The sequence below is a fragment of the Corapipo altera genome, unplaced genomic scaffold (genome assembly GCF_003945725.1).
Source record: "Corapipo altera isolate COAL_440 unplaced genomic scaffold, ASM394572v1 59, whole genome shotgun sequence".
In the NCBI taxonomy this organism is placed as follows: domain Eukaryota; kingdom Metazoa; phylum Chordata; class Aves; order Passeriformes; family Pipridae; genus Corapipo; species Corapipo altera.
In genome coordinates, this window is record NW_020884917.1 from 3,807,270 (window position 1) to 3,830,064 (window position 22,795).

Consider the following 22,795-nt stretch of genomic DNA (forward strand, 5'->3'; position numbering starts at 1 on the left):
TTCCCTCATTAATTTACTGCCAAATCTGATTTGCAGAAAAAAGTAGAATCATAGTATCATAGAATGGTTTGGGATGGAAGGGACCTTAAAGGTCATCTAGTTCCGACACCCCTGCCATAGACTAGACCAGATTCACTAGACCAGATTGCTCAGAGCTTCATCCAGCCTGGCCTTGAACACTTCCAGGGATAGGGCATCTGTAACTTCTCTGGACAACTTGTTCCAGTGCCTCATCACCCTCACCATAAAGAATTTCTCCCTAATATCTGATGTAAACCTACTCTCAGTTTGAAGCCATTCCCTCTTTTCCTGTCACTACTTGCTCTTGTAAAAAGTCTCTCTCTAGCTTTCTTGTAGCCTCTTGAAGCCTTCTCTTTTCCAGGCTGAACAATCCTAATTCTCTTAGCCTTTCCTTATAGGAGAGGTGCTCCATCCTTCTAATCATCTATACTTTAGGAATAAATTCCAGAACCAGTAATGGACAGTTCAAGACTTACAGTATCAATGTGCTTTCCATTCAAAAAGTTGCTAAAGTTGTACCAGAGCCAGGCTGTTACTACTGAACAACAAAATCTGGATTAAACAGAGGTTATGAAATTGTTACATCTGAAAATACATATCAGTGACATTTACTATGGAGAATAGGCTGTTGCCTGACAAATATATTAGATCTTAAAAGTATGTTAATCCTAAATGAAGGTTTCAGATACTTAATTCTTGTGATATTTTCTACTTCTTTACTTACTTTCACAGTCACATTTTTCTCGGAGGGATCCTGCAAAAAATTTAGGAAAATGAATGTAATTACTGACTCTGAAATATGAGCAGACCTTCCTCAAAATACTCTGGGATATTTAGGTTTCCATGGCTATATTTTAAAATGAATTCTAAGTTTTAGATTATTAAATGCCTTTAAAAATCTAACAATTTGTGCTATTGGGCTTAGGAAGAATTATCCACAGAATACAAACAATCCAACGCCCCTGCAATAACTGGGGACATCTTCAACTAGTTTAGGTAGCTCAGAACCCCATTCAATCTGACCTCAAATGTTTCCAGGGATAGAGTATCTACCACCTCTCTGGGCAACATGTACCAGTGTTTTACCATCCTTATTGTAAAAATTTTCTTCCTCATCTTTATTCTAAATTGACCTTCCTTCGGTTTAAAACCATTATGCATCGTTCTACCACAACAGGCCCTGCTAAATTTTTTGTCCCCATCTTTCCTGTAGACCCCCTTCAAATATTGAAAGGTTGCAATAATTTCTCCCTGGTGCCTTCTCCTCTCCAGGCTGAACAGCCCCAACTCTACCAGCCTTACTTTATAGGAGAGGCGCTCCAGCCCTCTGAACAGCTTTGTGGCCTCCTCTGGACTTGCTGCAACAGGTCTGTGTTCTGGTCCCCAGAGCTGGACGTAGAACTCCAGTGGGGTCTCATGAGAGCTGGATGTAGAACTCCAGTGGGGTCTCATGAGGGTGTAGCAGAGGAGCAGAATTCCCTCTCTCGACCGGCTGGGCACGCTGCTTTTGATGCAGCCCGGGACGTGTTTGGCTTTCTGGGCTGCAAGTGCATGTTACTGGCTCACATCCAGCCCTTCATCCACCAGCAGCCCCAAGTCCTTCTCAGCAGGGCTGCTCTTGATCCCCTCATCCCCCAGCCTGTATTGATACTGGGGTTTGCCCTGACCCAGGTTAAGGACTTTGCATTTAACCTTGTTAAACCTCATGAGATTCTCAAGGGCCCAGTTCTAAAGCTTGCTCGGGTCCTTCTGGGTGGCATCCCATCCTTCAGGTATGGCAACTGCACCCCTTAGCTTGGTGTCATCTGCAAATTTGCCAAGAGTGCACCTCATCCCTTTGTCTGTGTCATTAATGAAGATATTAAATAACACTGGTCCCGGTACAGACCCCTGCAGGACACCACTTGTCACTGATGTCCACTGTGACTCTGAGCCATTGACCACTACCCTCTGGATGCAACCATCCAACCAATTTCTTATCCACCTAACAGTCCCCCTATTGAATTTACAGAAGTCCAGATAAATGACATCTGTAGCCCTTCCCTTGTCCACTGATGTAGTCACCCCAGCATAGAAGGCCATTTGTTGGGTCAGGAAGGACTTGTCCTTGGCAGAGCTGTGCTGGCTGTCTCAAATCTTCTCCCACTTTACTATGCACCACAGAGCAGACTGTGTTTTTCCTAGTTGTACCAGAATATTGTGGAGCTGATACATCCTGTATTAATGTAAATTTTCCCTCTAGAAAGGATAAACATAAGCTTTATAACTCACTGTAGTTTCACCTGTGCATTAAAACAGCACTGATATTAGACTTAAATACTGCAGCATAAACTTAAATGTGCTGTCTACACAGGGAGAAATATGTGTGGATATGAACAGTGCTTGACTTACTTAGAGACAAGCTAACAGACATATTTAGGCTGGTTACTGTCACATGTTACCTGCTAGTAAAATGTATACACTTTTTCTCTGTTGTTTGGATATTCGGCTTCTATCACTGAAATATCATTAGCCTGCTATATGCTCAGTTGCACTCAGATGGCATAGCAAACAATGATTTCTGCTGGTACAGGTAACATTAACTGTTTTACACTTCCATATATTTTTTTTTTCTGGCAGTAGCATCCAAGGAATTCATTCTCATGAGCTGTGTTTGGCCTGCAGACTAAGCAGCAGGAGGTGAGGTGGAAGGCACCACCACAATATTCTGTTCAAAACAATTTCCTTTTCAGTTTATATCTGCATGCATTGGAGTCAAAGAGTGATTTCTTATATTGCCCTGAAGAGGTGGATCAAAAATGTTGCATAGGGACATAAGCTTTGTTCAGTTTTATCAGTCTGACTCCAGCCTCATCATTACAAGACATTTCTCTTCTCAATATGTATGTATTCAGGCAGCTTGTGCATGATGGAGAAGTTACCCAAAGTAATCATCATCATCATCATCACGATCATCATCATGATCCATTTATAACAGAAATATGAAATCTTACCATCCGTAGCTCGGCACACATAAGATTGTTTTTCAGGTGCTAAATTCATCCTTTCAGCTTCCGTAATGGTAGATCTTCTGTGGCTGGAATTTCTGCAGGCTGCTGAAGTTCCATTATGAAGTTAGTTATTTTTCACTGAAGCTACTTATTTCTTGATGTGGTGGTTTTACCTATGAGGCAACAGGAAGAGTACACATTCCTCACCTGAGGTGTTTTGCTCCTGTATTCTTTAAATGCCTCTTGTCATCTTGTAAAAGCACTTACACAAGAATTCTGAGTACCCAGCACCACTGAAAAACAGTCTTGCCACACTTTTGTACAAATGGAGGTTTCTGACCAGCTGCAACAAAAAAAGTGTTACTTATCTACTCTTTTCTAATTTAAGGAAGGAAAGCACAGCTCCACTAAGTGGCAGCAGTAGGCATCATTACTGCCAGTTTCATTGAATTATTTTTATATTTGTGAGAGATTTAATGTAAACTAGTACTCATGTCACAATAATATTTATTCCTCTTTTTTACTCATAGGGTTTGATTTCATAATTTCCAAGACAGATGAATAAACTTGTGTTTAGGGAACCTAAGAGTAATCTTTCCAAATACTCTCACGAGTTCATATTTTGCAGAAATTCTCATTTGAATATGAATTCTACATGTAATAATATTAATTTACCAGTTGGAAAACACATCATAGAGGTCCCCACGCTTTATGTTGGTGCTCCTCAGGTCCGTCTCAGCTTCTCTGCAGTGCCCAGGCAGTCCCAAACACTGATTCACCTTTCACAAATTAGGGAGACTACATTTTACAAAATCCAAGATGCATCACTACTTATTTTATGGCTTTGTCCAGAGCACAAAGATAAACTGTTTCAGTCTGTACATCAGGAGGACTAAAATATGTAGTTGAAGCACAATGATAATGTTCAAAAGTCATGTTGTGGGCTTTACATACCATAGAAGCAGGGGCTGAACTCTAAGGTCCCAGTTCTGTTAATCAAGGCATGGATGACTAGAGCTGTTAACTTACATGCTTAAAGCAGGGAAGTTTATATTCAATTGCCAAAGATGCCAAGGCTGTCAGTAAACATATCCTCACACACTGTAAGTATAATCTTTTATAGTAATCTCTATTACTGATTTCAGCCATTCTTGAAAAGTCACTGATCAGATTTAGTACTGACATACCTAAGAGGTACTGCAGTCAAATCACAGCTTGTAACACAGTTCCTAAGGAGATTCCAGTGCTGCCCCAGCTGCATTCCTGAAAATCTGTTACCTAAACAAGGTGACTCCGTGTGGCACGCTCGTTAGGAAGCTATACTGCTTTGTCTACAGAGAGAACCATATTAAGTGCTGAAAACAGAAAAAAAAGAGCATATGTAATTTATTTTTGTATGCTGTTTTGATTTTGGAAAACCATTGTTAGGGAATCACACCCAGCAACAATTTTTCAATTGCTCTCTGTGGTCAATTTCAAAACTGACTGAACAGATTTTCAGTGTCACAACAGGGTATTTACAGCACTTTTTTCTTACTATTGATTTATTTTGTAAGTGGGTAAAAAGAATAACCCAAACGAGTACTCTATTTTCATACTGAAAGATTTAAAAAGGGTCCCCAAAGTGTCCTCTTCACAGAAGGAAAGGAAGGTGACCTCAGTGTTAACTATTGCTTATCATTGACAAAGAAAACTCCCCCATGCAGCTCCACTATCTTCTGGTACCATAGGAGTTAATTAATTATATGAAATCCTACATGCCAGCAAAGAAAAAAACATCACTAGTTGCACATTTTGTGCTTTCCAGTGACTTCTGTTCTATTCAGCCTCAAAAAGCTGTAACATGGCACTGTGGGGATGAGCTTCATTTACACTAGAGTTGAAACAATATAAACCTGCTTTGCATCAAAGCCTAACATAATAAGAACCAGGGCTTGTATTTCAGGCAGAATAATGTATTGGGGGTTTTTCTTCAAAATTTAGTTCCAAGAGGGTAGGAACTAAACAAACAAAGCCACACACTCTTCATCTTGATAAATCCATGAAAGGTATTTTCAGTCAAAATTGATTTTCAACTTTACCAGAATTAAATTAAAAAATAATAAAAGAGTGTGGCTTTGCAGCTCAAGGAGGATTTATGATTAGAGGAGACTCAGCAGATCCTTTGTGGCTTTGTTCTCCAGATGTGACAGCTATTGTCCAGTCTGGCCTCTTGTACAAGAATGAACACCAGGCTGCAAAAGGATTTATTGTCCATTGTAGGTAAAAACTATGACACTGCTACCACAGGGCTGGAAGGGATCATTATTGCTTTGTAATATTCTATAGGATTATGGAGTTTTGTTACCATGCCAAGAGAGACATCTGATGTACACATGGAGCATTCAGGTGGGCTGCTGTTCTTTTTTAATGGAAAATCAATAATTAGAATAGAATGGGTTCTGGTAAAGGGCATAATTCCAGCCACATACACGGATCACTGCTGCAGAAACCGACACCTCTGATGCACCCTAATGACCAGCAACTCATCTCACTGCTTTTTATTAAATACTGATTTTTCCTTCCTTTATACGTGAACAATTCAGAGAAATGTAGCTTAGTGTCACAAATGGCCTCTCCCTCACTTCTTCCTCACACACATGCACAATCACACAAACAAGTTTTGAACAAAGTCTGTGCTGAGATCTGGATTTTTGAGCATGTGCATGGGCAGGTGCTGCTCTTGCCGCCACCACCATCACCCCTGCCACAGGAGAGCCAGCAACGGCCTGGGGCTTGTGGACCTGTGCTCCTCCACACAGGATGAAAGGCAGTGCTAACTGCAGAGGGTCTCTCACCAGTTCTCACAGTCACATAGTTTCACATTTGCTACTGATTTGTCCTGTGCAAGATATGCTTACCATTTCTGTTGGAGCGTCTTCCACGGATTTATATTTTCCCTCATAAAAACTGTGTCTCATGTTTAAGCTTTCTCATCCTTCACGTTGTACCATAATCCCTCATGGGGTGCTGAAAACAGGTATGGTCAGCAAGGTGTCTGCTGATGGTGTATCTGAGGCGTGTTAATCTATCCTGGAATGTGTTAATGAAACATGCCTGAGATATTACAGTGACGAGCAGGAGAGAAATGGGTGTGACACACTGAGATGCCAGAGCATCTTGCTATGTATTTGCTGTCAACACTTATGCAGACCCAGCATATGCTATTAAGAAATCATTGCACTTGCATTTCATACCTATAATGCAGTAATTATACCTAGAAGCAAGGTATGTGTAAGCAGCATATACATTTCCTCTGTCCCTCTGTTTGACCAGACATTTTCCACAGCGAGGAATAAGCTCATAGGCTTTCAAAGCAGGTCTGGCCTTAGGGTAGTCTAGGAGAGTATGGGGGCACTGGTTATGCACACTTCTGTGGAAAACCTCAAGTTTTAGACATGTACCCTGAGAAATTGAATAAAAGCAGTGGAAGGGCCTGAATGCAATGGTCAGAAAGGATATGATCCTGGAACCGCAGTTCCTGAAATGAGTGGACTTTGACCAATGCCAGTCTCCACCCACTCTAACATACATCCTCTACAAAATAATTTATTTGTAATAGACAGTCCACACAATGCCATAACAAAGTGATTTTATTGACATTCCTCTATAGTGATATGGTTGAATAGAAAGCACAGCCTGAGTATCATGTGACATTTTTCTGTCAATATAAGCAAAATCAGTCCAGTAATGAGGACCTTTCCTGCCATTGACTTTATGTAGTCTTTAACAAAAACCATAACAGACATTTCTGTTAGATAAAGTGGAAGCTGCAGGGTTTTGGTTAATGGTACAATATTTACTATACCTAGTAACTACTATCTACAGGCATCTGTTTTTCTACTAGAACAAAGGACCTACATGACTCACTAGAGAGAAAGTAACAATCCAATCTTTTGGACCTTGTGATAACTGGAAAACCTGTCCCAGATTTAGTATATTGCAGTAATTTTATCTTTCAATAATGAACACTGAGGTACAGCAAGAATAATAAAAAAGCACCGCATTTGTTGTAGAAAGATCTCTTGGTCTGCACTGGACTGAAAGTGTTTAATCTTGACTGGGAAGCCCTATTAATATTACTACGGAGACAGGGCAAATATTATTTCAACAGAAATTAAAAAAATCTCCAGTCAAATTTGTCCTTCTGAAATTCCATAGACTGTCACAGGATTAATTGAGAAGGATGAGTTTAACTCGTCCCCTGTGCGTTTACATTTTAGCTTATTTCAGATTTGATTTTCATGTTCAAATTTAGTATCCTATTGTTTCCAACTAGAGGTATGTCAACTCTTTGTTACAGTGAAACTAGAATAACAAAACACAAACCCAACAAACACCCCCCTCCCCACAGGCTGTCTCTCAGACTAGACTATGAACTTAAACCTCAGCTACAGTCCATTGAAAAATTCACTGGCACTTGAGCAAACTGGGTGAAAAAAGTCCCCTGTGTCAGATTTGTACAAAACTCATGATTTCTCCATTAGGTGTTAGATGTAGTTTGGACCACTCACTTCTTTCCTTGTGATAGCCATAGGTATCCCTGGAACACAAAAGTCAAGTTTTGAATATGCACAGCCACATGACTGAAACCGAAAGCTCATGTAATGCATTGCAGACCGAATTGACAGCATTTGGTAATGCTGTTAACAATAACACTTGTTTTTACTGGATCAAATCCTGCATAGCTGATGTGGTTGAACAGTCAGTGAGACTACTTCAAGGTGGAAGACCTACTGGTGATCTAAAATACCTGTTTTCATTCTCTTATCTTCAGATCAATGTAGGGCAACAGGATTTTAACAAAAAGAAATATCCCCTTCCCTCCCTCTACCATTAATACTATCATGACAACCACTGAGAAACATATAGACCCTCTGAAAACATACAAGTTGTCAATATTCATTGCTCCCATCAAAAACTAGAATTCACAAAAGCTGTCAGATTGCCTCTTTCATTTTTCATTTGCATTTTAAAAATCTATTGATGTTGATGTCATACCTTAATCTAGCCACCACAATATCTAGCCACCACCATGTTTAAAAGGAACTGAGGTTTAAAGAGCTCAAAAGATTATTTCACTGTAAATCTGCCCTATGGAATATCTTCTAGTCTTTCCCACGGGGAAACAATGAAACCAGAATTTCTGTAATCAACAGTCGGTGTTTAACAAATGAAAACACAGACTTGGGGAGTGAGTAACAGCATTTGAATCAAAAGATGAACAAGGAAGGGTATATGCCTTGCATATGCATAACAACAACGAAGTCAATGAATTGCTTAATGGGCAGGTTAGATAACAGGCCAAGGGAGATAGGTTCCACCCCCTCTCCTGTTAGCACCATTCACTGCCTCACTCCAACATCACGATGCCACTTAGATGCATGGCTTCCCCTTACTCCAGGCTGGGACTCGATTCTGCCCATGGTATGACGCAATGAAAGGAGAAGCATCGACCTGGATATCCTAGAGTTTGAAAACCTGTTGGGGTAGGGCATTTGGGAAGAGAGAGGGATAGGACTGGAATGGTAGAATACCAGAACAGCCAAGTATGTAATTTTCTTTGTTTTATGAAAACAGCCAATTGTCTCTATTCCTGGCTTTAGATTCAAAAAACTTGCGAGGAAGTCTGCATGACCTCGTCAACTTAGAAAGCAACCTTTTAAAAATATTAGGCTGTGGGCTTGAAAAACAGCTTGGATCAAGGATTTTGATGGGAAGTAGCTGGCTGTGCTGTATGTTTCTCAGAGCAGGAATACAAAGTCCTTGAGATGGCATCTGCCAAACATAATCTATTTTACATAATCTAGCAAGTGTCAGAACACGTCGTGAAGAAGAATTTTAGGAGAAAGCTTTCCATATTTCAACCAATGGGGTTTGATGCTGTCTCTGAAATACAAATATCTTTTATTATGCTACAAAAAATAGTTTCACTTTTTCTTAATAAAATATAGTTTTAAAATACTTAAAAAAATTCAACTATACAGCATTGTAAAGATTGGATTTTTTTTTTTTTTTTTACTTTTTTACTATGTTAATGAGACAGCTTTTGATTTTCTCAGGCCAAACATGGACCAACCACCTGGATGTTTCTCTTTCTTTTCTTCTAATGTTGGAAGATGTCCAATATTTGACATAGTACAGGTAACTATAACACATCACCAAGAATAAATTAAGAACCATACAGGAATCACTGGATTTTGGGGCTCAGAGGTGAAGAAGCAGAAATTGGAAGATTTCATGTTCAGTCTTTCCTGGTGTCACTTGTTCTGATGGAATTTATGTGCATATGACAGATGCTCTCAGAAAAATGCTAAGTTTTCCATCTCTCCTGAGCAGTTGGGCTGGTCATGTGAAATAGATGCCTGAGAGCTCATTTATGGAAATACTAAACATCATTTTTGGTGTGTGGTACAGTGAAGCTTGCCTGTAGCTGCAGCCTCCCTCTGCAACTGTAAAATGATTACTCAATAAGAACAGTAACAGCATACTATAAAATAGATTCTCAGTAAAAGCCATACATTAAATTAGTATAAAAGTGGCTGAAATATCACAGAAATTGAATTAATGGGGCAATTTAAATATTCTAATTTTTTAATGTATCATTAACAAAAGCTATTATTTCTGCTTAGAAACGTTTTTGGGTCCATCGCCTTTCAAATACCTATTGTTCTAAGAATAAAAGCAGGAGAATGATCTAAAACTCTCAGATGCAGTTTTTCAAGTGAGATGAGATTCTGTACAGCCACCATAAAACTATGCAAGAAAGCAGCGTCCAATCTTTTTCTCTGGAGAGAAAACTTAGATGTGTTAGACCTTACACTAATCTCCTTATTTTACAATTTGCTGAAGCATAGTTAACACAAAGCTACCAGTAACAAGCCCCCAAGGGGGTGTAGTATTTCATGTGAGCTGCTAGACACCATGATGTTACCTTCTCACTTACCTTCACAAGGCTCTCTGTTCATATTTCACGCATTCTTTAACATGTTTAGTGTCAGAAGATACTCGTATTTCCTTTTCCCAGTCAAGACAAACACTTTCAATCTGAGATTAGTCTTGGAAAACAAGGGCAGCAAAGATTAATAAATAGAACATAATCAGAGCAGTGAGGTTGACTGTAAGAGCCTCAGCAGAATTCATCCGAAGACAATCTTACTGCTGTTTTGCTTTTGTTGCCTGGATTCAGAGTTGGAATGCAAAATACACCAAACTGAAGTGGGTTATGTCTGTAGTAACAAGAGCTAGATTTTTAGTTTAGTGGTATCTAGCATGACTGGAAGGCCTTTGGGCTTCCTCCAAGAGGAAGTGCAGCAAAGTCTTAACCCACAGAGAGTTACAGTCCTCTTCATCCCTGACGAACACCCTCAATCAATGCAGCTTCTCATCTGACAGACCCTAGATGAAAACATTTTGTCTACAACCAACCACTCTTGAGGATACGGAGAATTCCACTGAACAAGAAAAGAAAAAAAAGACAGAACCGAAAACAACCCCCACCAACCACAGATTAGCCCAGCCTGACAGAAAATAAATGGCTTCTGACACAGGGGATGGGATTGTCTAGACTTCTCATTTGGAAAGGAGCATTTTCAACATCAGAAAACAGAGATCTGGTAAACAGAACCCAAGAGTATTCATAAGAGTAGAACATTCTTCTTACTTCCCCTTTTCCTTGTCATATACAATACTAAGGTAAGGGAGCCTTGTCCTTTATGCTACATAATAAAACATCCTTCTTGAATGTGCACAACCTTGTGCTTCTTGTGTGGTAAACATTACAATGGAGATGCCCCTCCCAATATATCTGAAGTGCAAGTTCTCTCCAGTACTGGCAAGCAACAATCATAACAATCGCTGTTATGCTTTTTGCATTGCATTACAGGTTGGTTTTTTTTAATTTTTGAAGGTCATATCTGCACCATGTATCTGTGCCAGTTCCAGCTGATGCAACTGATCATGAGTTCGTATATAAAAATTTCAGTTTTCCTCACAGATGTCTCTCAGATGGACAATACACACAGGGAAAATAAGGATGGATGAAGATATATTTGACCAGCTCCTAGTACTGGATTCAACAGTTAAGAAGATGGGCTGTGAACTGATTTTAGAAGATGTGGGTATATAAAAGCTTGGAATGTTTGATGAGGTTTTTTTTTATTTTTTAATCAACGCAGGTGGAAGTAAACATTTATTAACATTTGGTCAAGTGTAGTGTAACTTGCATTTGTATTTTCATTGTTATTAATGGAGGTATGTAGAGATATACAGAAACCTTGAGACAGTTGTTTTTCTATTGCATACAGACTAGCAGTCCATTGGAAACAGAGGATGAAAGCATGAAGGTTAGATCGTAGAGGGCAGCAGTTCTTCATGCACAGCTTTTGTTAATCTTGATTTTTTTGTTTTTGTTTTGTTTTGTTTTCAAAAATAAAAACATGGGAAACCAAGATCAAATGATGGTGGACAGGAAACATGACATCATCAGCCATAAAAACACCAGAAGTGCCTGAACCCCTCATTCAAGTCCAAAGGTGCTAGTTTCTTCAACAGCTGTCAGCAGCTTTTCATACAGCATAGAATATGAGGGGTAAGGTGGAAGATCCAAACGGTTGAAACATGTATGTGCCCTGCAAAAGGAAAATATGCTACATGTTAAGTTTAATCTAAAAAATTTGAGAAAATAATAACTGAGAAAACTTGATCCTACTGAGACTCAAAACATTCAACTTCACTTAAGAGAGAGAAAAATAAGTCCCAACTATTAAAGGAAAACCCTTGAATTGCACCAAAATATGAGGTGCTGAAATGTATGTGCACATACACATGAATATTTCATCAAGAAGACACAAGCTAAGTATCAATGTAACATCATTCTCTGACATCCCTGCTTTAGATGTTGCAGGGATCTTGTAGGGATCTTGATGGAGAAGAATGCTGGAGGTCACTGAGGACCTGGGGTCTAGGCCCTGATAGAGGGAAAACTTCACTACTGTAATTTTAGTTGCTTTGTGATTTTTTTACAAAAAATGTAATTGAGCTGTACATCCAACACAAGCAGCCAGTAAGTTTTGCATCAGTGGATAAGGATAATGTGATGGACTATACTGACAGAATGGGCTCAGCATGTGTTTGCCAGTGAGGCAGGGCTGACTGGTAAAAGACCATTCAGGGACCTGCTAACTGAAGAAGGAAGGCTGCTGAAAATGTTCCTGCAAGTCAGCTGTTGGCCATCTGCTGTAAGTATGGCCTTTCAATGTTATTTATTTGCAGTAGCCAAGACAAAAGCAAAACACTTTGTGTAGAGCAAGCTGCAAACTTGATGACCATCTCCTCCCCTGGTTTTACCATTATATTTACCCTCCATTATATTTACATTGGCAGCACCTTCAAAGGAAGCTGTGGAATGGGTTCCATGAAAGCCTCCACCTTGTTGCAGCTTTTCTGGCAGCAGCAATTAGACCCAGAGGCAGATTACACTGCACTGTGTGAGGTGTTACACAAATGTGGAGTAAAGAAACAGTCTCTGCCCCAACAGTTCAGCCATTTCAACTGACAGAAAAAACTGTAGAGCTTGTTCAACAAACGGGGATGAAGAGGCACCTTTTCATTAAAATAGTTCAAATTTTTTCAGGCAGCTTAGAGTTTTACATGATGCTAGCAATATTTCTGTTTCCTCTTGCTCGCTTGACAAATGTGACTTGACAGAACTGCGCAGGAGGAAACGTAGCCTCAATGACTAACGATGTCTGAACTTCTCGCCCTGAGTATTTTTAGGAGCCATGAAGTTGTTTTACTTCTAGCTGTCTTATCTCATACTTTAATTCAACGCTATTTCTTCAAAGCTGATGCAGCAGAGCTATCTTGGAGAAAACTACCTGAAACTGTGCTAATCATCTCTTAGGCCACCCACAAAGTGGGAAAAACATAATACTAGAAGATGGGCTGGCCTGAGACTTGTAGATTCAAAGGGAGAGTTTTATCAAGCACAAGTGGTGAATCATTAAAAACAATCAGGCAACTGAAATAGCCAGAGGCACGTAATCTTCACTGCATCACAGAACTTCAATTAGGAGAGCTTTTACCATCCTTTTTCCCCTTCTGAATGAAGATTTGTTAGCTGGTCACTCTCAGAGAGAGTACAATAAACACAAAATTTGTGGAAACGAGTTGGGAACACTCGTGTTAGTGAAAAAGGAACATTAATAAAACCATTACTCAATTCATCTCTTGAAATTAAACATGGCGGCCCATGTGCATTATCCATGAGTAGCACTGCACTGTTTATTGTTTATCTCAGCAATCTTATGGCAGCATAAGTTGTTTCTACAATCCATTGCCAATACATATCAACCACTGGGAGTTAATTAACTGAAGGATTCTTGTAGTCCATTCAGAACATGTCTATCACAGGCAAGACAGCACCATGCAAAGACAGACAGTCTTGAGGAGCTCAGCTGCCTGGCTCCAGAACTGGAAACAGCATAGCCATGGTGGCTCAGGTGTGGATTCTGCTAATGTAACTTTGAAGAATCTGAAGATATCTGTATGGTACTTAACCATGGTACATTTAATTGTTTGAGACAACAGCATCTCAGATGTTGCTGTTGTGCATCCTATCGTGTGGTGCAGACCTATCTGCAGCCACTGACTCTGATGTTTACTGTCTTGTAGACATTCATCTTGACTGATCATTATCCATTTCATTTCATGCTGGTCATGAAACAACCTTGCAATGCTGTTGACTTCTAGTTATCCTTAACCTAGGTAAACTCAGAAAAAAGATAATTCTTTTCCTTAATATGAGGTTTGCAGAAGTGGACTCTTCTGTAGAAGGTCTCAAGCAATTTACTGTGGGGAGAAACTATTACAAAGAAAGGGAAAAAGTCAACGTGTCTAGAAACACTGAAGCATTTTGCCAAGCAACACTCTCACGTTCACCACTTAAACAACTTTACGGTTGTTTAAAAACCCTCTAATTCCAAAAAATGTCATCAAATTAATTAATGAAAAATGATTTTCAGGAGTACGATTCAGGTTAGGTTTACACTTCTACCTACTTATGGTGCAAACCACAATATATTGCTAAAGGTAAAGCCTGAGTTCAAATTCTGGTTTGTGAAACTAATATGGATCTACTGCAGCTTCAATGATGCCTGTGAAGCCCACCCAATCTTACAAAAAGATAATTATGTGCAAAACTGTCTATTTTACATTCAGCAATGGACCTAATTGCTTCTTTGCTGCAAAGGTTGTATCTACTCGTGTAACTGCACAATATACTCTGCTTCACCTGAAATAAGAGAGAAGGTTGACTGGGACTACTTCTCATTCAGCTTTCCCTCTCTCCTCAGTAATGCTGTGCATACTGCCTTTGCCTCTTGCAACTGAAAGCTGAAACATTTATTTTCCAAACTGGACTAAAGCTAAATTGCTCAGTCTCTAGTATGTTATATCATATGCTGTGTGATAAAGCAGTACACAGGGCAATTAAGAGTCAACAACATTTTCCATAATATTTTCCACTGTTGCCTAACTGTGCCCTGTCCACTGAAGGGGTAAATTACTCCTGAACCATGTTGGCCTCCTACTACTCATCCCAGTGAGAGTGTCTACAGTAAGCATAATCCAGGGGACACTTGCTACATATATTGGGGTGAAAACATTACATCAGGAGTGTAAGAAACAGTCATAGCAATAAGAAAATATTTCTTCCCTTGATTAAGCCTCCTACCACATAAGCCTGGTGACATTTGAGAGGGTGTTCAGGGAGTGAGAGGTCTGGAATAAGAATTAGATTGGTAAGAGCTTTTACGGGAAGGATTCTGGCTTCTCTAGAAGAAAATGGAAGATAAAGTCATGTAAACCAACTCTGACCCTCATATGGCCTCATCCTCCAGTAAGTAAAGCAGTAAATGGACCACTTAAAATTTCATTCCTCTTGGCAGACTGTGTTTATTGCTTAAAGTAGTTATGGTGGGCTTGAACCTTTAATCTTGCTCACTGTTCACAGTACTGTGCTATTTCTCTTCTTCTCAGAATTCTCTCTAAAAATTATAAGCTTTTAAGACTTTTGCATTCTTCTTTTCTTTGTCATTTCCTTTATTCCCCATAAAGATGAGAATCCAAAGGCAGTAAAAGTGGGCACAGAACCCCTTAATTATAGCTTGAACTCTTCAACTAAAATAAGACACGCATTCTAACATAAACATGCCTGTCAGGCACAAACTGGGTAGCTCTCCTTTTCACCTTGCTTTCTTTAGATGAACCACAAATCCCTCTTTCATCAACCTCAGACCCACAGGTAGCAATTTTTGCTCCTTTTGACTTATTTGCTGTCTGGGAACCAGTGCTTAATAGATGAATGTAGATTTGTAGATAATATTCCTGTTTTATGTGAGAAAAGAGGACACAGAAGAGGGATGAAAGATAAGGAAAAATAAAAGACAGCAAAGCCCATGCACCCAGTCCACTAGGGAAGAAGGAAATTTTGAGAATGAAGTTCTTTGTAGTCCCACACAATCTTTCTCAGCTGCTATATGGGATTCTGTGGTGATTAAATACTTGATCATCTAACAGAGAGGGACAGAATTCTCTTACAAAAGTTCAGATATTTACTAGCACTGGTAATTTGTATCATATATAACATGCATTACTGTGCTGAATAAATATCTCTTCTGATGAAAGGGTAGTTGCAGTTCAGCACTGTTGGGAAAAGTGACCTCATTGTGTCAGATGTGATTATTTGAATCACTGCAATACATTCTGAGGTCCTTACCTGATTGACACTCAAACAGACATAACCTTGGAGCTGACAGGAGTTTCTGCCAGGTGAGGAGCACAACCGAAAGATGGGACAGTGGCATTTGTAGGCACTGAACACTTTTGTGACTGAGAATTTTAAAAGAGAGAACTGTTGCCTCCTATAGCTGTAGTAGAAAGCACTGCAAGTTCTTTGTACAGCTTTGTTTTGGGCTGGGAGTTCCAATCCCACATCAGATGAAGCTATGATGTCCCAGCTAGAAAACCAGTGGCTGTTCATTAATGTTTGGTGGGTAACAAAAAATCAGTTCTTACAGAACTACTGCTAAAACTACTGGTTCAGTCTAAAATACCCGCATCTCTACTCAGGCAACAGTTACAAGAATTAAAACATGTAACTCCTTTATTTTGGGGCAAAAGTTTGCCTATTAGATAGGGAGAGTAAAACTCAACTGTGATGAATATGATTGAACCTGTTATTTCATATGACCTGTTATTTCATATTCATATGTTTGGAAGAAACCCTGGTGCAGATTTACGCTGACAGATCTGCAGACTGACTGCTAGCAGTCTCCTTGGGACCTGCTTCAGGGTCGTTGTCTGGAAGTTTGGGATTAAAGCAGCCTCTCTGAGCTGTATTGCGCCTCAACTTTTTAACATGCATGGTCTCAAAAGTAAATATACATAGGAATAATGTGTCTGGCACACATGCACACCACAGAAATAAGATACAAGTGTTATCTTACTCTTAGATGAACACATTACACCACAATTACCCTGTTCATGGCAGGGGAACTGGTACTGATGAACAAACCCACCAATTTAGAATGAAGTTACTGGATTCTTAGCCTTCCTGAAAAAGTCTTTCTTACCCTCAGTGCTTTCAAGAAGCACTCTAAGTGTCACGTATTAGTGGTTATTCTTTGAAAAGTGTTGCATTTCAGAAACTTACACCATGCCTCTTTTCTGGGAGTGCCATGTTGTTGCTGCAAGTGCAAAAGCATAGGTGGTTCAGGTATTACGTTAGCTATTGCATCTTTGCTCACTATAAGCAAATGGTAGTTGCATGCTCCATTGCCAAAGTGTAAGGACAGGATGCAAGGGAGGTTCATCTAACTACTTCAGCCATCTGGAGCAGAAGCAAGGGAATACAGAAAGAGGCTTGGACTCTCCTCGTAGAGCTAAAAGTTCTCAATGCTTTGTAAAGCAATTGAAAACTGAAAGGCCAGACTAACCTATCCCCAGTGACTCACTATCTACCTGGATGTCAAGAAAGCCAAATACATCAGCTTCCATAATAGCTTTCAGCACATTGCATTTATTGGGTCACAGACTAAGAACTAAGGCCACTAGAACAACTATGCATAAGCATATAAGCAACTAAATCTGATGATTTCTAAGACATGAGAAAGCTGGTGTTTTTTTTTTTCCTAGGACTTTGAAAACATGGAGTGACTCTCACCGCGAAATTGTAGGAATTGTTGAAGTGACAAGGGAATTTGTTTTGGTTTATTGTAAACAGCTAAAATTAGTTACACTCACATCACAGGGCCCAAAAGGCCTACAGGATATGACATATGTTTTTTAGCCTCTAAGTCTAAGTAAGTACAAAAATCTAAATAAACATGAGCAAACCATAAACAGGCATTTAAAAAAAGTTTTAAGTAATACTCATTTAGTTGCTTAACTAAGGATTTAGGGAACCTCCAGGCTTAGCCTGTGTGTTTTATGTTCTTTCTTAACACCGTGTATACTTGGCAGTAGCCCATAATTTTATAAAATGCAGGCAATAATTCACGGTGATCAAGCTGTGTTTATTCCCCAGGAGCAAGTGTTGTTTCTTTTTCCTCTGGCTGAAATGAATGCAGAGCTCTAAGACTTCCAAATGTTGCTACCAACTTTCACCTGGAAAAGAGGTCTCTTTCAGGGAGAGTAACAAGTTCGGTGATCAGCAGACAAACATAAAATTGTTAATGTGGATATCTCGGGGCTAACTGAATCTAGGTCATAAGTAATGCCTAGGTTCACAAAGAAAGTTAAGCAGAGCAGAAAGAGGCCAATTACCTTTTCAGAACTTGATGGGTCAGCCCAGGGCATGTTCTGTGCACGTGCCAAGGTCCACCCTTCCCTCTCACCGCCTTCCACCCCAGAAGGAGTGCAAAGAGAGTTCTGCAGAAATGCTGCACAAGTCTGTGACTGCTAGTTGCTGACTGTCAACAGGCAGGAATGCCCTTATTAAGCTCTGAACCTCTTAGAACCAGGCTATATATATTCTGCAAATGAGGATCCAGACTATGCATAGCAAACTTGCTTTCAGGCTTTCTTTCCACATTGCTGGCTGAAGCTGGGAGTCATCTCACTGACCTTACATGTTTTCATTTCTTTTTAAATCTAGCTTTCATGTAGGCTCTAGTTCTCCATATTGTCTCTATAAAGTCTTTGTGGTAGATGGACATAAATCAGAATGTACCAGGTGTGACTCAGCTTAACAATTTTAAAAATCTGTGTTCAAGTGGGATGAACTGTTCCTTAAAAACATTTACTTCCCTTTTCCTGACTTTAGAGGGAGGCCACATAAGATGTCAGCTCTGAATGCCTGGTGATATAGTGCCCTGGTCCAGTTCCTGCATCTCCCCACGGAATAAACATGGGCTTGAGCATGGACTAAGAGGGTGATCAGATTTGGAATTTGCCTCTCTGGAGGACTCTGGACATTTACTCAAGTTCATGTCTTATAGCATGTTTCTGTGTAAACAACGTGGACAGCAAGTAACAAGAAAACTGGACCAAATCCTTTGTTAAGTGATTGTCTGAATACATTTCCAAGTTTTGCTCATAGAGATTTTTGCTCTGTGCCATGGAAGTGACCTCCTTTGGACTGCAGCTGAAAGTAAATGATAGGAGCAGGGAGACAGCATCCTTTGGAGGGCAGACCTGATGTAAAAGGGCCATGTAGCAAAAGTGTCTCAGAGGTGCTGAAATGCCGTGTAATGTCAATGGGGCAGAGCCTCAGGCAACTCTAAGGACATTCAAGAAAAGGTGACTCACTTCAGTGAGAAAGGATGAGTGCTGGTCACTCATGAAGTGGTGAAGCAGAACTCAGAGCTGAATGTATCACTGGCTGTGCCAGGGCTCTCTTGGGTGGCCTTAAGCAAGTCAAACCACCTCTCTGTGCCCCTGTCCCTTTGTTCCGAAAAGGAAGATGACCCCTCCTTTGGGAAGCACTGCCAAATCTGTTGATTCTGTATGACATTATAGCTCATTTGCTCCTAGTTGGCTGACTGAGCTAGATGTAACAAACTGGATATTATCACCACAGGGTCTGATATCCTGTCACTAAGATTCTTCATTATGTAAAAGGGGAACCATCAGAGCAAATGAAGGGATTATGCTTAGGTCTCCAGCCAAAACTCAGAGACAGATTTTGGCTTCATGCCTCTGTAAATTCACAAGTACTTTTACTTGTACTCTGGAAGTAAAGGGATCAGAATCAGTTGACAGGTTCCTGCTGGTCTGGATTTGTTCTAGAATCAAAATAAGAGAACCTGGTTTGGATCTATGGAAATCTTTATCTTAACCATTTCCAAGGATTCCAACTAGTTTAAATCGAGCCTGTAAATCAAAAAGGTAGCAAAAGAAAACACTTTTCTCTGAATATAATTACAGAACAAACTGATAATTGTTTCTTTGTTGGTATTTTTTTTAGGTGTCCTTACTGCATTCATTATCTTTCACTGGCAGAGAGATGCAACAAAGCACCAGGCCTATCTTTCTCACAGCAATTCTGGTACAAACTCCCAGTTGGGACATACCTTGGGAGGGAGGTTATTTTCCCCCACTTCTCTATACAGAAGCGCCGTAGCCCGTTGCTTCCTCGGAGAGCAGCAAAGCCCTCGTATGGCACGCTGGATGTTCCTGTGACGAACTGTAACAGCCGGAGCCTCTGCTCGTTGTTAAACCTCTCCACTGCTGCCCAGAACCACCGTATTACTATGTGTCCATCATGGTAACCTAAACCAAGAAGCAAGAGAAATTAAAATCGTGCCCTACTGAGTGGGAAGTGCAACACTGAAATATGTTCCTACTGGCATGGGTCAGAAGATCTACTTAAAAGATCACAACCTAACAATATATCTTGTTCTTCTTGAGCAATAGGTCCCAGGTTCCATTTTGTCCTGGCTGTGGATATTATAATATTACTAATTAATTTCAAATCCTGACACTCAAATATATATTCGAGGTACACTAGCCTCTCACAAATCCTTTGGCAAGAACTGGTGTTACGTGCATGAGATATTAAAGACCAATTGCAATATGCCACACAGTGTGAGTCTTAACAACTTAACAATTTCTCATTCCCAAATAAATTCTCTTTTGGATCGCAGTGGTGTTCAACATATGGAGAGGAGTTTGCTGCCACAAGCCCTTCCCTGGCAAACTTCCCACCTGAGGGGCTCTGTGCCTTGGTTTGTGCTAGTGAAAGCCAGCATAAGCCCAGGCTGAATCTGTTTCAATACCTAAGAGAAAAAAAGTAGGAGAATAACTTTGGGGACCAGCTGTGCTTGTGGTAAGCGTGTATTTCAAGGTAATGCAAAGGCTGGGCAGTGAGCAGCAAAGACTGAAACCTTGTATTTCAGGGGAGGATATGTCAACCTCAGGAACTTTCCATTTGTGGTGCAGAACTGGTGGATTTTACACTTATCCATCATCCAAGACAGGCTGGATAAATCATACTCAATGTTTAAAGCAAAACCAGGCCAAGCAGTAGAGAAGTGATACAGTTTACATTAAGGGGGGACATTCAAGCAAGATCTGTATGTTGTTGAAGTGTAACTGGGAACAATGAAATTCAGCTCTTGATTTCAGCTCCCTGCTGAAGCCAAGAGGACTTGTGAAACTACTTTCAGTGAAGCCAGGAGTTCATTCACAGTCATCTAAGTAACTTTTAGATCTAATACTGCAAATCCCTTTCAGTCCTTAATAGTCAAAACTCCTGCTAAGTCTGTAGGGATTGAATGGATAAAATCTGGATAGAAATAGCAGAAGTAATTTCAGTACCATTACACCTGTTGATCCAAACCTGACATCTTATTTATTTCATGAGTTATTCTTCACAATAACTCTCTGAACAAAATAAGGGCATTTCCCTTAGGAAAGACAGAAGGAAAAGATGGACCAAGTCTTTCCTGAACCAGTGAAGATACTAGTAAACATGAGCAGGCAGTTTACCTCCACGATATTCTGTGTTGTTCCGCCAGTCATTGAGATCTATTTCTGCAGTGCCAGCTATAACCAGTTCCAGTTCTCTGGCATCAAAAACAGAGACGAGCCTGGAGTCTACAACCTAGAACAAAAAACACTTGTAAGCACAGTTTCAGATGGGAAATAAAGCAGATGCAAAGTCTCATAAACCTATGGCTCTGATGGCCAGCTGTTTATACTGATGAAGTCTGCAAGCTGACAGCTAACTTCCACTCCTCTGCTGATAAATCTGTGCTCTTCTTCAGGGAGTCTACTTATGAAGGGAGTCTGTTCAATGAGCTGCAAACAACCACCACACATGAGATTTGGCCAGAATGAAACAATAAAAGTGACAGGACATAATCTGTGCAGAACATTCTTCATTGTTACATTCATTCTGACAAGTGATTTTGATAAAGTCTGGATTTGTAATATGGACAATTTATTTTGTATTTGTTTCACGCTGGAATTTGATTACTATTGTGTGGGAGTGCCCTCAGGTCTTCATCCACTGAAGATGCAGCTAAGGTTCACTTCCTTCATTGTGTGAAACCAAAAGCTTTAATGGCCTGTAACATTCACAGGGAGAAAAAGGTAGCTAACTATATGCACATGTCAGCCAACCCCTTTCCACAGAAAAGGGCTGACCAAGTCTATGCAGCCACAAAGCCACCCTCACTGACTTCCACCCCCAGTAAATTTGTCAGTGCATGACTGCTTAGCCCCATTAGTAATAGTATTATTCTGCATGTCCATTATATGCTGTTTCATTTTCCAGGCTTGCCATTCTTCCAGTTTGTTTCCCTCTTTGAGACAGACCTCAACTTCTACTTAGATAGCTGTCAGGGCCAGGGCAAGATACATGTTTGCATATGATTCATGAGGGGCAAGAATAGGTGACTGCATGGGCTGGGCAGCAAAGCCACAGGTTTTCACCCAGTCCTTGTAGCAGCTCTGCCAGAAGGATGTTCTCAGATCCAGGTCCTCAGCAAAGACAAATGAGGAAAATTCAGGGACAACAAAGGAACAGCATCCATGAACACCAGCCAGATAACAGCTTGGACTGCACTCAAGGACCAATTTTATTGGAATGAATCCCTAAAGATACAGTATGTTCCACCAGCTTCTCATCAAAGTATGCAGTTTTCACAATCTTCCTTTGTAACAGAACAGGGTAGAACAAAATTTGCAAATGACTACTTCTCTTACTATGTGAATGGAAAGCAATGTCCTTCTTAGCTCTTGATCATAATGCTTTATTATATTCAGAGTACACATTTCTTTCTTTTCTTCCTTAATGCTAAACAAACCATATATATACAAGGTCCCCATCTCTACAGATCCACGAATCCTTGCTGTTGTGTCTGTTCAGCTCTTTCCTAGGGTCCCGATGAAGCACAGTTTAACCATGGGCACAATCTCATTCAGATGAGGAATGGAAGACCGTGGGAGTATCATTTTGTTACTTACTTCATAGAAGCCACGGACCAGGGCCTCTGTTTGCTGAACCACTCCTCGTTCCACTCGCCACTTCACCATTCTCTCAATGTACTCTTTTTTGTTCTTTTCTGTCACTGCTGTATTTGCCCCTCCAGATTTCAACTCTCTCTCTGTCACCTGCAGAACAAAGATAAACAGTGGGGTAGCAATGTATGGATCATACTGTGTTTTAAGCTCAAGGCTATCTAAGCAATGGTACAGGAAACAACAGCAAGGATGGACAATCTTGGAATAGGCAGACT

General features: G+C 40.2%; 1 protein-coding gene across 11 annotated transcripts in view; it reads right to left on the minus strand.

Annotated features, from left to right (window-relative positions):
- Positions 1 to 6,625: 6,625 nt before the first annotated feature.
- Positions 6,626 to 22,795, minus strand: part of HECW1 (HECT, C2 and WW domain containing E3 ubiquitin protein ligase 1) — a 256,737-nt gene continuing 240,567 nt past the window's right edge. For 10 of the 11 annotated variants that reach the window (XM_027655945.1, XM_027655942.1, XM_027655938.1 and 7 more), the window contains 4 exons: positions 22,524 to 22,670; positions 21,042 to 21,156; positions 19,625 to 19,823; positions 6,626 to 11,680 (listed from right to left, as the gene is read on the minus strand). In XM_027655945.1, the coding sequence (XP_027511746.1) occupies positions 11,569 to 11,680; positions 19,625 to 19,823; positions 21,042 to 21,156; positions 22,524 to 22,670 (573 nt within the window). In that variant the 3' untranslated portion in view covers positions 6,626 to 11,568. The remainder of the gene's footprint in view (positions 11,681 to 19,624; positions 19,824 to 21,041; positions 21,157 to 22,523; positions 22,671 to 22,795) is intronic. The other variant, XR_003529753.1, reaches the window with a different exon arrangement.